Source organism: Osmerus eperlanus, chromosome 2 (assembly GCF_963692335.1).
Source record: "Osmerus eperlanus chromosome 2, fOsmEpe2.1, whole genome shotgun sequence".
In the NCBI taxonomy this organism is placed as follows: domain Eukaryota; kingdom Metazoa; phylum Chordata; class Actinopteri; order Osmeriformes; family Osmeridae; genus Osmerus; species Osmerus eperlanus.
The window spans coordinates 7,026,265-7,041,960 of NC_085019.1; the positions used below are offsets into that span (position 1 = coordinate 7,026,265).

At 51.7% G+C, this 15,696-nt stretch overlaps 1 protein-coding gene and 1 long non-coding RNA gene across 2 annotated transcripts in view; one reads left to right on the forward strand and one right to left on the reverse strand.

Moving 5' to 3' along the window:
* Positions 1 to 12,499, forward strand: part of dnm2a (dynamin 2a) — a 22,109-nt gene extending 9,610 nt beyond the window's left edge. Inside the window, 14 exon segments of the mRNA XM_062450065.1 lie at positions 316 to 403; positions 405 to 455; positions 1,780 to 1,866; positions 2,141 to 2,211; positions 3,269 to 3,325; positions 3,654 to 3,705; positions 5,016 to 5,048; positions 7,416 to 7,526; positions 9,536 to 9,645; positions 9,926 to 10,037; positions 10,187 to 10,351; positions 10,496 to 10,719; positions 10,961 to 11,197; positions 11,597 to 12,499. Coding sequence (XP_062306049.1) covers positions 316 to 403; positions 405 to 455; positions 1,780 to 1,866; positions 2,141 to 2,211; positions 3,269 to 3,325; positions 3,654 to 3,705; positions 5,016 to 5,048; positions 7,416 to 7,526; positions 9,536 to 9,645; positions 9,926 to 10,037; positions 10,187 to 10,351; positions 10,496 to 10,719; positions 10,961 to 11,197; positions 11,597 to 11,666 — 1,468 coding nt within the window. The 3' untranslated portion in view covers positions 11,667 to 12,499.
* LOC134010659 (uncharacterized) lies at positions 7,019 to 8,866 on the reverse strand. The gene is made up of 2 exons (XR_009928349.1): positions 8,540 to 8,866; positions 7,019 to 8,104 (listed from the first exon to the last, which is right to left on the reverse strand). It is a non-coding gene; the product is annotated as an uncharacterized LOC134010659 (long non-coding RNA).
* Positions 12,500 to 15,696: the final 3,197 nt, after the last annotated feature.

A 15,696-nucleotide genomic window follows, 5' to 3' on the forward strand; every position in this document is an offset into this window, starting at 1 on the left:
ACAACGCGGTGTCTGATAGGCCTTAGTTGCTTAGGTATGAGTTGAAGGTGCTGTACTCGCCTACAGATCCTAGTTAGATGCCTATCTTAGGTAGTTTGATAGAAGTGACCTCATCAGGGAAGATAATAAAATAAAATAAACCTGCGGCTTGTCCTGTAGTACTGGCTTGTTTGTCCTTAATTAGATAGACATGACTAACTAAACTAAAGTGCTCTATTTCTGTCTTCCTCTGCCCTCTTTCTGTTTCTATTTCCGTTTCTCTCTCCCTCCACCGCCCTGCCGCACAAATAACCCCCCCTACCCTCCCTCCCCCAGAACGGGCTTGTTCACCCCAGACCTGGCCTTCGAGGCCATAGTGAAAAGGCAGATCCTCAAACTGAAAGAGCCCAGCCTGAAATGCGTGGGACCTAGTGGTGTCCGAGCTCACCGCGCTCGTCATGAAGTGTGCCGTCAAGGTAACCGTGGGTAGACCACTCCCACCCAGCCGCCCCTCCCTTTCCCACGGCGAAGACGGGAAGGCCTCGCGACAATCGCCTCGATAGACTGTCGAGCATAGCCGCTCATCTGTGAATGCTCATCCTTTACAAATGCTCTCCCCCTTCACCCAATCAGAACCCCCCCCCACCCTCCCCCCCATAATCAGCTCCACACCATCCTCAGACTATGTGCACTCGTCCCCTCTGATTAAGCCATGTGTTGCGAATCAGGTGTGGAATTTTAAGCCCGTCTTAAAATGCCCCCCAGTCCTTTCCACACATGCGCCCTCACCGTTTTGATTTCAGCAAATGAATGTGATTATTCATCACCCTCCACTCCACTCCCCTCCACTCCCTCCTCCAGGCTCAGGCACGGTGTGTCAGACTTGGACGAGGCCACGCAGAGCCCTGCTGGTGCGCCCCCACAGCTCCCAGATCTGACACTCTTGACATCCTCCCGCCTCCCCTGACCGTCACTGGGAGGCTCGGGGAACAAAACCAGCCCGCCTCTGATGCCGGGGCCCGAGCCTGAAACCAGAGTGGGATTGTGGGGGGGGTGGGGGGGATGTGGAGCGTTACCATAGCAACGGCGCTCCTCTGCCACCTGGTGGACGGAGGAGGGATCTCCGTGACGTCGCCCACGTCCTGCGGCCCGCCGTCGCCCCGGCCTGCCGTCCGTCACAGAACCGCAGCTTCAGGAACCGTCTCCCACTTGCCTGTCACTTTCCTCTCCATCTGTCCCCCCCCCCACCACCACCACCTCCTCCTCCTCACTAACCTCTAACCACACCAGGAGTCACCCCTAGCAGGGAAAGACCAGTGTTATACGTGAGCCTTCAGTAAACGTGTCCCACGCCACATGAATGTGAACCAGCGCGGTAGAGCGGGGTGTTTTTCCACTGGGGCTTCAGAAGGCTCCTCTGTCGTAAACTGGAAGTAATTAAGGCAGCATTACTCATTGTTTCCTCCCTGGTCCTCCTCTGCTGAGGGTGAACAACTCGCTGCTTCATAAACCGCAGGCATTCATCATAGCCTGCCTTTGTAGCCGCGTGCGTGCGTGTCTGTCTATCAGTCAGTAAATATGCAAATTCCCTTGCTGAAAATGTCTTGCTCTGTCTTGGGTGTTTGCGTTTCCTTTCGCTCTTCTGCGTTTCCCTCCACGGGTAAGTCTGTAACTTCACCTGGGCTTATGAGTGGGTGTGTGTTAGTGTGTGTTAGTGTGTGTTAGTGTGTGTTAGTGTGTGTCAGTGTGTGTGTGTCTGTCTATACTGTCTGTGCTGCAGTGTGGTATGCTTTCTTGCAGTTGAACTCTTACCCCAGACTGAGAGAGGAGACTGAGAGAATTGTCACCACCTACGTCAGAGAGAGGGAGGGCAAGACCAAGGACCAGGTTAGTTCAGAACACTGCAAAAACACCCGAGGAAATTGAAGTGCATACATATTAGTGACGAGCTTAAAACAAGCACATTTTGCTGCCAGTGCAGTAATACAACGTTTTACAAGATAAGATTTCTTAAAATAACGTTGTTTACTCACCAGATAAACCATTTATCCTAGAAACAAGTCCAACAAGATTTCTAAATCGAAAAACAAGATCATCAAACTTGGTTAGACCAGCCCATTTGCTCTGCCTCCGTTCTGACCGTGTCTCCCCCCCACCCAAGGTCCTGCTGCTGATCGACATCGAGCTGTCCTACATCAACACCAACCACGAGGACTTCATCGGCTTTGCCAAGTACGCATCCTCTCCCCCGGCCCTCCCTCCCCCTTGCTGTGACGTGTAGCGTCTTCCTAATTCCTCCCCTACAGATGCCCCTCCACCCGAACCACCCTTTCCCATCCTGTTCCCCTCCCCCTCCTCCCCCTCCTCCCCCCCCACCCTGCTGCCTGTGTTCCCCCATGCAAGCAGCACAGCCTGGTGTGTGAGACGAGAGCTCTCCACTAACTCCCCGCTGCCCCAGAGGCAAGCCTGTTGTAAATGCTTTCTGACAGCCCCCCCCCCCCCCTCCCCCCCCCGGCCAGGGGTGAGGGTGGGAAACCCCGTATGCGAGGGGATCTGTAGGGCGGGCGTTGGGACATGGCTGTCTTCTAGGAATACGTCAGTCGCCTGTATACTCACTGTAGAAATGCGGAGGTTGAATACGGGAGTTCAAAGCTCGGAGTTGGAAGCTGTTTTTTTTTTTTTTTAAGTGGGGGAGGATGAGAGGGAGGGGGGAGGGGACGGAGAGAGTGTGAGAGAGGGATGGGGGGGGGGATGGAAATCTCTATCATTGATCCTGGCCTCTGTTGGGGATGAGCGGTCCTCCTCGCTCCGCATCTCTCCTGCATGGTCGTCCACAGCCCTCCCTCACCTCCCTAACCAGCCCAATCAAGCATGCTCCACGCTGTGTGCTGGTTGTGGTGTGCCCCCTGACTGACCCATTCGATTGCGAGGAGCCTTAACGGGAGTGCCCTCGCTTCCTGAGAGGCGACGGGAACGGTGTTGTGGTTCGCATCGATCGGCGACACAGCAGTGTGGTGGTGTGCGGGACCTTGATTGCACGCTGCCGGGGCCAAATAGCTGCTTATGAGAACAATTCCTTGGTTAGTCTTTGCCTAGTCCCCAGAGTAGCATTGACTGTAGGCCCGGACTTGGAGCATGGAGCTGTCTGGAGCTCTCTCCCCAAGGTCTGGTGCCTGCCTGCCTGCCTGCTTGCGTGGGGTTTTCCGTCACCCGCATGGAGAGTGCTGCAGTGCGCGGTTGAGGCCAGGTTAGGGCTGTTTTTAATGGCTCTCCCCGACATCACTTTCAGTCTAGACTTCAGGAGGATGGATCATGATGGTAGCCCCCCGGGGCACAGCAACAACAGGTGGGCTGTCACGTGTCACGGCAGGGGTGGGTGAGTGTGTCACCCGCACCCTACCCCCCAGCCAGACACCCCCCCCCCCCCCTTTCCAAACACCTTTTTGTTTGTGTTATTGTAGTTCACTCTCCCCCCCACCCACCCTCACCCTTTCTTCCACTCTCCCCGCAGAACTCCTGTCCAAAACAGTTATTGTTATACTGTTTATCTTTCTTCTCTCTTGTAATCTCCCTCTCTTCCTCTCTGTCTCTCTCTCTCTGTCTCTTCCCCCCCCCCCCCCCCTCTCTCCCCTCCCTCCCTGGTTGTGTTCTGATCTCTTGTCCTCTCCTTCCAGCGCACAGCAGAGGAACACCGCCACTAACAAGAAGAGAGCCATTCCCAACCAGGTACCCTGTCGTCTCCACCACGACCATAATCCCCCCCCCCCCCAGCTTCCCATCAATCCTTAGTGTCTACAGTAGCTGCCCTTCCCCCCTTCAACTCACTCCCCAATCACCTGACTAGAACGTAAACCCACGTTATCAACGACTATATCCCCATTTCATAAATTACTGATCGAAACTGACCTTATCCCATCCAATCCATTTCCTATTATCTGTCCCCGACGATTCCCCCTTGGGGCCCCTATTATGCTCATGAGAATGACAGTGTAGTCCTGTCTCATCTACATCCTGTCACTAATGCCATGTCAGGGGACATGTGAACACGCCGCTCACGTTCCAAGGATTGAAATGTCTTGTGTTTTGTGTTTTCTAAATTGCATAATGTTGACACACACTCGCACAGATATGCTATTTGACGAACACTTTAAAGTGCACCTTTGTCAGTTCCCCCCCACCCAGGCAGGCTGAGTGCGCGACAGGATAAAGCTATGGTCAACTATGTGAGGGGAGAGTTGTTGTAGAGTCACAGCCCCCCCCCCCCCCCCCCCCCCCCCCCATCCCCTTGCTTGACTGCACCTTGAAACCAACAGCTATGTTTCCCCCACTATGACCTAATCACTGTTTGCACGTTGCTCCTTAATTCAAGGCATGTTACCCCTCAACATCAACGCGACAATCACTGAATGAGTTTATTTTGTTTGGTTTTGTTGTCTAATAATTGAAGCATTTTTTTTTTTTGTATAGAGATTCAGAAAGTGCATGGACTCAGCCAACATTAATGAAGCACCCGATATGTCATAACAGATTTGTGGTATACTTGGAAGTAATTCTAATTGCATGTCACTTTTTTTCTTGGTCCCCCCCCCCCTTTCACACTCTTCTCTCTCTCTCTCTCTCTCTTTCCCCTCGCTCTCTCTCTCTCTCTCTCTCTCTCTCTCTCTCTCTCTCTCTCTCTCTCTCTCTCTCTCTCTCTCTCACACACCTCGCTTGCTGGCTTCCTCCTTTCTCTTTGCTATGTATTTTGCCATTCTTTGCTTTAACCCCCCCTCCCATCACTGCAGGGTGAGATTCTGGTAAGTACCGCTTAGTAGATTGCAGCCACGCCCAGTTAGGGGTCAGCAGGGGTCACCCGGGCAGGAGAACTGAGGCCAATGCAGGGCAGGTAACCAGAGAAGCTAGCCAGGGCAGTTGTCAGGGTGGGCGGGGGGGAGGGGGGAGGCTAGGCCTCTTCCAGGCAGCTAGCCCCCGGCACCCACCCACACACCACTCAGTGCTTCTCCAGGTGATGCTGTCGTGTGTTCCCCACTCTACAGCCAGGCGGACTGAGAGAGGCTGAGGCGGAGAAGGTAGAGTCTGAAGTCTCCAGACTGATGGCAACCCTCAGATCAATTACAATCGTAGAGATGTAACTTGTCATCAGCTCACTGTTACCCTTAATCGGTAACGGTACTCTCAATAACCGGGTTATGCCAAGTAATTGTTGGTTTCACCTAACAAGCCAGTAATTGTCTTAATTTGAAAAGTAGATAGAACACTACTAACCTTTTTATATATTCCCAACTGGACTGAAACCAGCTCTGTACATTACAGAACATGTTGTGCATATCCTGTTTTCCATCCTACTGTTGTGCTCGGTGTCTAAGAGGGTAGTGGAGTGGGAGGCCAGCGTCAGTTCTCCTGCCCTTGGTGTGTGTCCCTGTTGCCCTTAACAGGGCTGACCAACACTGTTTGATGTGTGGAGAATCGTCCTAAACAGGGGGGCAGACCAATCACCACCCAGACACACCTCCGTGATTCGTCGGAAAAGTTGTCTTTTCGAAGTTCTCTCTCTCTCTCTGCACACTCCCAGCGAAATTAACAGAAATTTGCATGCGAAATCTCTCTACTCTCCCATCATGAATATATTTGAATTGCACACCTACTCACAGTTCATCAAACAGTTTCACCATCTGAGGGGGGGGGGGGGGGGGGTGGGGGGGTCATTTCCTCAACTTTTCCTGGGCTCTTTGTCATGTAAATTCCAGATCAGAGGGTAGCAGTGGTGGAGGAAGGTGAGTTGTAGCACAGGGCTATATGATCCATATGACTTTCTGCTAATTGGCACCACTGTAATTCTCACAGAGCACCTTTCCAATGATCTGATTTTCCTCATCAAACGTGACTGGACGTAATTGAGTCATGTGCGTAAAAAAAAAAGCCTAAATCCGCACATTCGGCGCGATCGTGAAGCGCAACGGGAGTAGAGACGCATGGAGATTTGAGTGTGTTCGTTTCATGTTTTACAGAGCAGGGAAGGGTAGCTTATCTCTAGTTAGTTCCTGTAATTAGTGTTTTTGTGGGGTTTTTCTCATATGTATTTATGTTTCAAAATGACAAAAATACACGTTGAAATGAGAACTGTCACAGTACAAAAGCATCTCCCCTATCTTTCATCACACACACACACCTCTCTCTTCTCCTGAACACACAGGTCGTCATAACGGTCGCAGCTGATATTAAAACCAGCGGGGTCATCTCGACCTCGTTTCTGAGTAGGGCTGAGGCCAAGGCAAACTCACCATTTAGCCCCTGTCGTTTAGACTCCTCTCCCATGTTGCTCTTGGCCATGGCTAACTAATGAGTCTTTCTCCCCCCCCCCACTAAACTCATTCCAGTCCTCCTGAAAACACGAGAGGGAGAAGGAGAGGCAGAAAGCAGTTTAAAGTGGACCGCTCTCTTCGCCTGCACAGCGTGTAGCTTCAAATGATTCCTTTCTCGGTTCAGTACGTGCACCTTTTTGGATGCTTCTAGCACCACGTTATTGATTTTGAGAATGTTAAATCGGGCCCTGGCTGAGAGGGTAACTCTTAATCGGAATACTCGAGCTCAGGTCCACAGACGAGCTGTCGACTGGACCTCTCCTCTCCCTGGTTCCCCCTCCCTCTTCTCCCCAGGCTTCTGTCGCCCCAGCTCTGTGTTTTCACGGCCCTCTCGCTCTCTCATCCACACGGCCGTGTGTTCCGTCTGTGTACCCCTGGTTCTTTCTCCGCATCTGCCCTTCCTACGTTCCGCCACCTCTCCCTCTCTCCTTCGCCTCTCCCCTCGCGCCAGTATCGAGCGTCCCTCCCCCCGCTCTAACTTTGTTTGAGCTAACCCTGTATAGGTTTGCTTGTACTGACGTTCTAACCCTAACATACCACCGCCGACCCTTGCTCCTTGACCCCTTGTGGGCCTAGTCTGGACACCATCTGGTTGTTTGAGGGGTTCTGATAGGAGAGAAAGAACCACTTTTTTTGTACTCCACCTTCAACCAATTCTCCCCTTAAAAAAAAAAAAAAAATTATGCTTTTGTATACTGTATGCACAGGGAACACACATCATAATCACAGAGTAAGTAACGAATAATTACAGGGTAAGTAAGGGTAATTGAAAGTGTTGAGGCGAGCGGAGTCTCCGAGAATAGTTTCGTTTCACCAGGAGTAGGAAGGGAGTAGGCGAGGTCAACGGACTGTTAGGACTGGAGGAAAACGAGGAAGAAAAAAAAGTCACTCCGTAATCAGTTGCAGCTTTTATTTCGTCAGGACAGGGTTTAGATGCCACACAGCACGGCCTCGTGAGCAGCTGAACTGCTCACTGACGCCTCACATCACTAATTCAATCAGTCTGAACGACAAACCTGTTTCTCACTCCAACCTCCTGACACCCCCCCCCCCCACCCCTTCTTCATCTCCCAGGTGATCCGCAAAGGCTGGCTCACCCTCAACATCAGCATCATGAAGGGCGGGTCCAAAGAGTACTGGTTCGTCCTGACGGCAGAGTCCCTCTCCTGGTACAAAGACGAGGAGGTGAGAGACTCCCCTTCCGGCATGCAGGCACACTCAAACAAGGGTGGGGGGGGGGGGGGGGGGGACAGCTCTGATGCTGCTGGGAGCCAGGCTGTCACACCAGGCAGTCACACCAGGCAGTCACACCAGGCAGTCACACCAGGCAGTCACACCAGGCAGTCACACCAGGCAGTCACACCAGGCAGTCACACCAGGCAGTCACACCAGGCAGTCACACCAGGCAGTCACACCAGGCAGTCACACCAGGCAGTCACACCAGGCAGTCACACCAGGCAGTCACACCAGGCTGTCACACCAGGCTGTCACACCAGGCTGTCACACCAGGCTGTCACACCAGGCTGTCACACCAGGCTGCTTCCTGGGGACCCCGCTCGCTCCGTCGATGTCGACCCGAGACCACGCTCAGAGGTCCTCCTGGCTTGTGTGTGTGTGTGTCCCGGCCCAGCCTAACCAATGTGCAGACTACTGTTCAGCTGCAGCCTGATGAACAGGTAGTCTGAACACTGGGCAGGCGGGGGGGTGAGGGGGGGCCGCGGGGAGGAAGGGCCTCGAGGTCGTTCTGCCTGCAGGTCAGTGCCCTAGGGACGAGAGAGGGCGGGGGAAGGGGGGGGGAGGTAGGTAATGGAGGATAAACATTCCCCGGGATAAACCAAGCAAACTCCCAAAAACAACTATTCAAAGACTCGTAGAAATATATCTGACATTACTACACTTAGAGGATTTAAATGAGACTTGGATGAAGTGAGTTAAACAGCAGCAACAACGTACAGCGGCCTGCTCTCTCAACTTCTGCACCGTCAGCGAAAAAAAAAAAAAAAGATTCCGCTGCCGCTATTTATTTGAGATCACCTCAAAACTTGTTGGCGGGTTTGAGTTCTTACAAACGTGAAAACAATTAAAGACGTTAAGAGCGTTCTTCCCCCGCCCCAGCAAATGGCCTAGGATTTGAAATGACGAGAAATCCCCCGCAAATGTCAGACAAAAAGATTTCGAGACGGATCGATTAAACTCACCCGAGATCCAGCGAAGACCTGGTCCCCAGGCCACGACACTCTCCACCAGGACGGCTAAAAACCCTGGGTTGTGACGAGAACACCGCTGGTCAGAGACAAACCTTTTAACCTAAAACCTTGACTACGGTCAAAGCCTCCAGCAGTCCTCGTCGCTGTGAAGGAGAGAAAGGGGGCGAAGGAGAAGTAGAGAGAGAGAGAGGGAGGGAGAGAGGGAGAGAGAGAGGGAGGATGGTGAAGGCAAACTGACGTGGCAGGCGGGCTGAAATGTTCCAGCCGGGATCTGACTTTGGAATTTGCAGGAAATCGTACTGGGTTACTGGGGGCGTGTTGGGGGATGTGGTGTGTGTGTGTGTGTGTGCGAGCGATCCTGTGATCTTATTTGAAAGTGTTGTGTGAATGTGTACCCTGTTTGTATGCGTATTTGCTACCGACTTTGTGCGCACAATAGCACACATGGAAACATGTATGACTTCATGTGTGTCAAGTTTTTGAACTTTGTCCAGTGTGTGTGGCGTGCGTGCGTGCGTGTGTGTGCGCGTGCAGGGCGCTGGGGCTTGTGTGCTGCTCTGAGTGATGTAACCACTGGGACTGTGCTGTTCTCTGTTTTAGTACAGACATAAACGTTTCCAGATGCTTCTCCTCAACAGGCAAAGCTGGCACCCCCTCCCCCACACTCCTCCTCATCCTCCTAGTCTCCCTCCCTCCGTTCTCCCCCACTCTCTCTGTCCATCTCTCTCTCTCTCTCTCCGTCTCTCTCTCTGTGTCCGTATCTCTCTCTCTGTCCCTCTCTCTCTGTCTCTATCTCTCTGTCTCTCTCTCTCCGTGTCTCCCTCTTGCCAGCCTGGTGGTCTCCCAGACAGAGGAAGCACATTCCAGCCTGTCTGCTCATTGGTGGAGCGGCGCTGCGCTGCAGTCCGCTGTGCCGTTTCCAAAAGCCCCTTTTATGTGACTGCAGCTTATGGCTGTCGCCTTTTGTGTGTTGCGTGTCCAATCCAGGAGAAAGAAAAGAAGTACATGCTGCCCTTGGACAACCTGAAGCTGAGAGATGTGGAGAAAGGCTTCATGTCCACAAAACACATCTTTGGCATTTTCAATACAGAGCAGAGGTCAGGGATGTGTGTGCGTGTGTGTGTTTCCCAAATATTTGGTATAGACAGCAATTCCGTGTAATTTTTGAAGATAAAAAAAATGTGTTCCTGGCAATGTGGTATCCACAGCCATTCAGACTGGTTTCTAGAGCCTTTCTAAAAAGTCCCGTCCCGTGTTTGTCCGTTTTCTGGGTTTACTTTTTTTGTGAAGTGTTTCGTACAGCTTTTATTTCCACAGCCCTTTCCCTAAGTGACCGTGTGCATGTGTGTGGGTGCGCGCGCCCTCTCGGTTCCACAGGAATGTGTATAAGGACCTGCGCCAGGTGGAGCTGGCCTGTGACTCCCAGGAGGACGTAGACAGCTGGAAGGCCTCCTTCCTCAGGGCTGGAGTCTACCCTGAGAAGGACCAGGTACGGCTGCCCCACCACCAGGAGGGCTGCCCACAGCCACACTTCAGGAGACGCAGAACGAGAAAAAAAAAAACGCCACGCACACACAGGATGTACCACTATGGGATTGTTGAGGTTGTGTGTGTGTGTGTGTGTGTGTTCTGGCCCAGGTGGAAAACGAGGACGCCACCCCAGCAGACACCTTCTCCATGGACCCCCAGCTGGAGCGCCAGGTGGAGACCATCCGTAACCTGGTGGACTCGTACAGCGGCATCGTCAACAAGTCCATCAGGGACCTCATGCCCAAGACCATCATGCACCTCATGATCAACAGCGTGAGTGGGGAGGGACGGTCACCTGTCCAGTACAGCTCTCTGAATCAACACGGCGGCGTGGGTCCTCGCCCGGATTTCCAGGCTGGCTATCCGCTAAAACGAGGAGGGACTCACTCTGTTTCCACCCCCCAATCCCCTCCGCAGGCCAAGGACTTCATCCACTCCGAGCTGCTGGCCTACCTGTACTCGTCCGGCGACCAGAACAGCCTGATGGAGGAGTCGGTGGACCAGGCCCAGCGCCGGGACGAGCTGCTGCGCATGTACCACGCCCTCAAGGAGGCGCTGCACATCATCGGAGACATCAGCACCACCACCATCTCCACGCCCGTGCCCCCGCCCGTCAACGACGGCCGGATGCCGGAGGCCAGGTGAGGGGGGGGGTGGCGGGGGTGAGGTGGGGGGGGGGACTTGGAAAAGTCCTGAGTTTCATGACACTGAACAAGGCTTTTCGACGTAATCCAATGACTTCCTCTGTCTTTGTTTTTCTGTCTCCTCTCTCTCTCTCTCTCTCTCTCTCTCTCTCTCTCTCTCTCTCTCTCTCTCTCTCTCTCTCTCTCTCTCTCTCTCTCTCTCTCTCGTTTTGCTGTTGTACTTCCTGTCCCACGCCAGCCCCACCCCTCAGCGCAGGCCGGCCGCAGCAGCCCCTCCCCCCAGCCGTCCGCCCGGCGTGCGAGGCCAAACCCCGGGGCCGCCCTTAAACCCCTCTCCTGCGTTCGGGGCTCCTCCCATCCCCTCTCGCCCCGGCCCACCTATGAATGCCTTTAACAGCAACAGCGGCCTGGACCCCTTCAGCGCCCCCCCTCTGATCCCCTCTCGGCCAGCCCGTATCCCCCCTGGTGTTCCCAGGTAAGACCCCGCCGCCCTGGTCCCCCCCCCCCCCCTCCCCCCCCCCCCCACCGGGGGTGTCATATCTCAACCTCATGTCATACCTCCTGTGCGCCATTGGATTCCCAGTCTAACAATGATGCTCTTGTACTGCAGCACCATAACTCTTGACAAGTTGGAATAGCTTCCTGTGTGTGTACGTACGCTGTACGTCTGCCTGCTGCTCGCTCCTCCGTCTCTCTCTGTCTCTCTCTCCCCGTCTCTGTCTCTCTATCCATCCTTCTGCGTTCAACCCTTCTTGTATCTGTTTCTTGTCTCATCTCCCCTCTCTTTTTCCTCCTTCTCCCGTCTCTCTCTCTCTCTCCCTCCCTCTGTGAGCTTGTCTTACCCCTTTGTCTTCCTCTTCTCTCCCCCTTGCAGCAGAAGACCACCAGGCGCACCTCAACGGCCCACCATTATCCGCCCCGCCGAACCCTCCCTGCTAGACTAGAACCAAGCCCAGGCCCACCTACGTGTGTGTTTGTGTTTTGTTTCAGCACTGGGGCCGAGAAGGGGGGGGGGGGGGGGGGGGGGCGGGGGGGACGAGTCCAGCCTTACTTTCACGTCGTCGACTCAACTGTTGTCAAGCTGCTTAATTCTCTCTCCAATCTCAGACCCGTGTCGGCCACTCCCCCTCGTGCTAAACAAGTACAGAAACCTTAACATCTCAAGTATTTCGAAGCGGGTTTGAGATTGGGATGGGACTGGTGTGGGTATGCCTTCGCTGCTGTCTCATGTTGGGCCAGCAGGGAGCAGCCTAGCAGAGGGTTGTCTAGGTCCGGAGAGCTGTGGTAACCTGCCTCTCGACAATGATCTGTCAGGACCTATTGCCCTGGATAAACCCCACGGTTCATTTCGGGTTTGACGAAAGTTCATCGCGGCTTCTGTTGAAGTCGTAAATCCCCCCCCCCCCCAAAAAAAAGGCTGTCTGTCCTCTCCCCCTCCCCCCCGGCGTGCCTTAGTGACTGAACCTAGACCTCTGTGAGATATAAAACACACTCATTCTGTTGTTCATTTGTTCTTGGTTTCATACTGAAAGGAAAAAAAAAAACAATAGGTTATTATTGCTGTTATTATGATGATGATGGTGGTGTTGATGTTAATTACTTTGTGTCATGTTATTTTTATTTCAGTGTCCGTTTAACGACCCCCCCCCCCCTATCCATAGCTTCCAAGCAGCTCTCTAACCCCACCAGAAAGAGGCACATAGAGACTATTTAGCAGGGCTACTAATGACAAACTCGGTAGCTTTTGTCCGTTATCAAAATATCCTGCCATGATAAGTTGTCAGCTAGCTTGACCACTTAAACCAAGCACTTCTAACTGTGTATCCTTCCAGGCCACTCACAGGCTTGTGGGGGGTACTTTCATTACTATGAGACTATGCACAACAAACATAGGCGGGAGAGAGCTAATTCTCAGTTGTAGAACCTCCTAGAACAGAACCTTTAAGTCTAAGCTCGTCGATAGAATCGTTCTTCTCTCGGGGCAGAAACAGGCGAGAGGGGAGAGATGTCACCTTTTCAGTGAGAACAGGAACAGAAAGGGAGGGAGGGGGTGGAAGGGTGGGTGGGTGGGTGGAAGTTGTAGGCACGCAAAGAGACGTCTTCCTAGCCTGAACCAGAGGCCACGAGCGATAGATCTGCCTGGTGTCTATAGAATGCCTTTGTACATAACTTTATGCTGGATGGAGAGGCTCCATTTACACAAATAAAAAAAGAGAGGGATGTCTCATTTTAACAACAAAAAACTCAATAAACAAAAGGAAAGCTAAAAACGTTGTTATGGACTATAATCGACGGCAAACATTTTAATTGTAAATTTAGTGATCGTACTAATGGAAGCACTAACACGGCCGTTCTAGCTTGGTGTAGGGAAGAGATGACTCATCTCCTGATGCATTATTTATAACCCGGGCATTTTGTCATTGTATTGTTTTGATGGCAACCATGCCGGCTGTATAGAATACCTTCCCCCTGAGAGCAGATGGCACAGGTGTCCCAGAGCCCTCCCTGGGGCCTCGTCTACGGGGTCTCTCAACCCAGAGGGTCAACAGGAGTAGAGAGCACCTCCACAGCTGTGATTATTTGCTGATGAATAACTTTTGATTGCTCTGCAGGGGCATTTGATCATTGATTTTCTTTTTCTTTTTTTCCTTCTTCCTTGATTTCACTTTATTTTCTTGGGGTTTTAGAGGGAAGGGAACGTGAAGATGAGTGATGGTGGACTACTTACATTTTCCTCTTTTTGAATTCTAATCGAGGTTTAGCGGGTGGTGGGAGTTAAACTCTTCGGTGTTTGCATATTCTGCCCAGAAAGGCTGTCTGGACTATCCCTGACGCTCATCTCCAGAAGCCTTCATAGCCTCAGCCCCTCTGCATGATGGAACTGGCTGAAGGTGTTAAACCACAGACTCTCTGGGCAGGATGTTGTCTTCTCTTAAGTTTCATACCAGGTCTGGCTACCATGGCAGCACAACAGAAACTCCCCTTAAATAAGGAGCAGTAATGTATCCGAACTCAAACACAAGAGGTCTATATTCTGCAACCCCCAGCGCTGATGCGTAAATGTTATGGGGGTTCCACATAGACCCAGGTGGACAAAATTCCTATTTCGAGCTGTCACTGTAGCCTGTATCTGGTCACACCCCCCCTTGTCCTGTAATTGGTAAGGTTGTGCCGACTGTCTGTTTCCCTGATGGATGTCCCCTGCTTCCATCCCCTGTTCCCCCAGCACTCCCCTCCCCTCTCTGGGTCTGATGGGATAGGGCAAGGAGCTGACCTGCGGACACCTTTCTTTTGTTTTTACAAAGCCTTTGTCAAGTGCCTCTGTAGCAATGAATGGATTTGAATAAACAATTGAAGCGATTTGGGAAAAAAGGCGAGCTAATAAAGAGGTATTGTGTACAATAAAGGGACTGGCTGTGGTGGTTGGTGTCTCCTTGTGTCCTGTGGTATCCTCTAGATGTACCGTCCAGGGGGCCTCAAAAGTCGCGTCTCGCTTCCTCACGTCCTCCCCCGAGTTGTGAGGTCCTGATAGGCCTCTCAACTTGTAGAAGGAAGGAATTGCTTCCGACACGTGAAGGAATCTAGACCGACTTTTGAGACTCGTCTCTAGTTTTTTTTTTCCTCTCCCTGCTTGCATTCCTCTGTCCCGTCCTCTTCTGTCCTCAAGACGTTACTGTGGGAACCCCACTGCCAAAGGCTGGGTGCCTTTTGATCCTTAACCCTTGTGTTATCTTCGGGTCGTTCTGACCCATCAGTCATTGTGACCCACCGTCGTATTGCGACAACTTTACCGCATACAAAAACAAAGTGAAGCATTTTCTTTTAACCGTTGGGCTGTCTCAGACCCCCCACATTGCGAAGGTTAAAAGAAAATTATTTTTATTTGTTTTTGTATTGGGTAAAATTGGGTAAACACAACAATGGTTCGTTATGAACCTTTGGGTCATGTGACCCGAAGGCAGCACGAGGGTTAATCAGAGAGATGATCATCTTTTATTCCATGCGCAAGCATTTGTACTGAACGGGCAGTGTGCATTCAACGTAATCCCCCAGTAGTACATATTTGGTGGTGATGGTCCTTTTAATGTTACAGATATAAACCGTTTGTTTTTCTGACTACCTCATCAATACATGGAACTGACCTTTTCCCCATGACGGCCATCATGTCACTGTAAATAAGCCTAAAGCAGTATGTTCTCATCCAGAATGGGAAAGACAAGATGGGCAGCGTTCAACTCTGACATGGATGTTGCCTTGATCCAACAGCACTGCGCCTGGGAGAAAATGCCAAGGAGAAAGTGTTTAATCCCGGTCTTGTCATTACGCTTGTCTCTGAACAGGCGCCCTGCACCTCGACGGAACCAGTGGTGACCCTGCTACAAAGCAGGCGACTGGACACACCTGCTCTACAGTCCAACAGACCGCCGGACCCATAGAAGACCCACTAGGAACACCTTACATCCATAACATCAAACCATAGCATACAGCAGTACAGTGCGTTCCACAATTGTTGGGTTTGCCCTATTTTGCGTAGCTACAATCCATTCTGTACACTTTAAGTGAAGTGTCGTCGTCGGAAACTCACACATTCCCCCCCCCCCCAAAAAAAAAAAAACTAAACAAAAAGCTGGCTCATCTCAGACAGTTCATGTTATTTATAAATGAACCAGAGAGATTGTGTTAAGTGTGTGCCAAAATCAACGAGAAAATTTGATGTTTTTCATAAAAGTAACATTTACTTGAGCACATACCCAGGCCTTGGTCCCAATGAAGCCTCTGAAGATGACCTTTGAGTGTGTTCAAGAACTTGGGAGTTTATTCCATTTGATTTCCTTAGGTTTTTTGTACATACTTGAGGGAAATTTGTGCCAAGTGCTTCTACAATCCACATGTCACGGGTAATCCCTGGATGGAGAGTTAGACTATGTGGAACTGTTGAATGTTGTTTTTCCAGAGGTAACTGATAAACCGTTT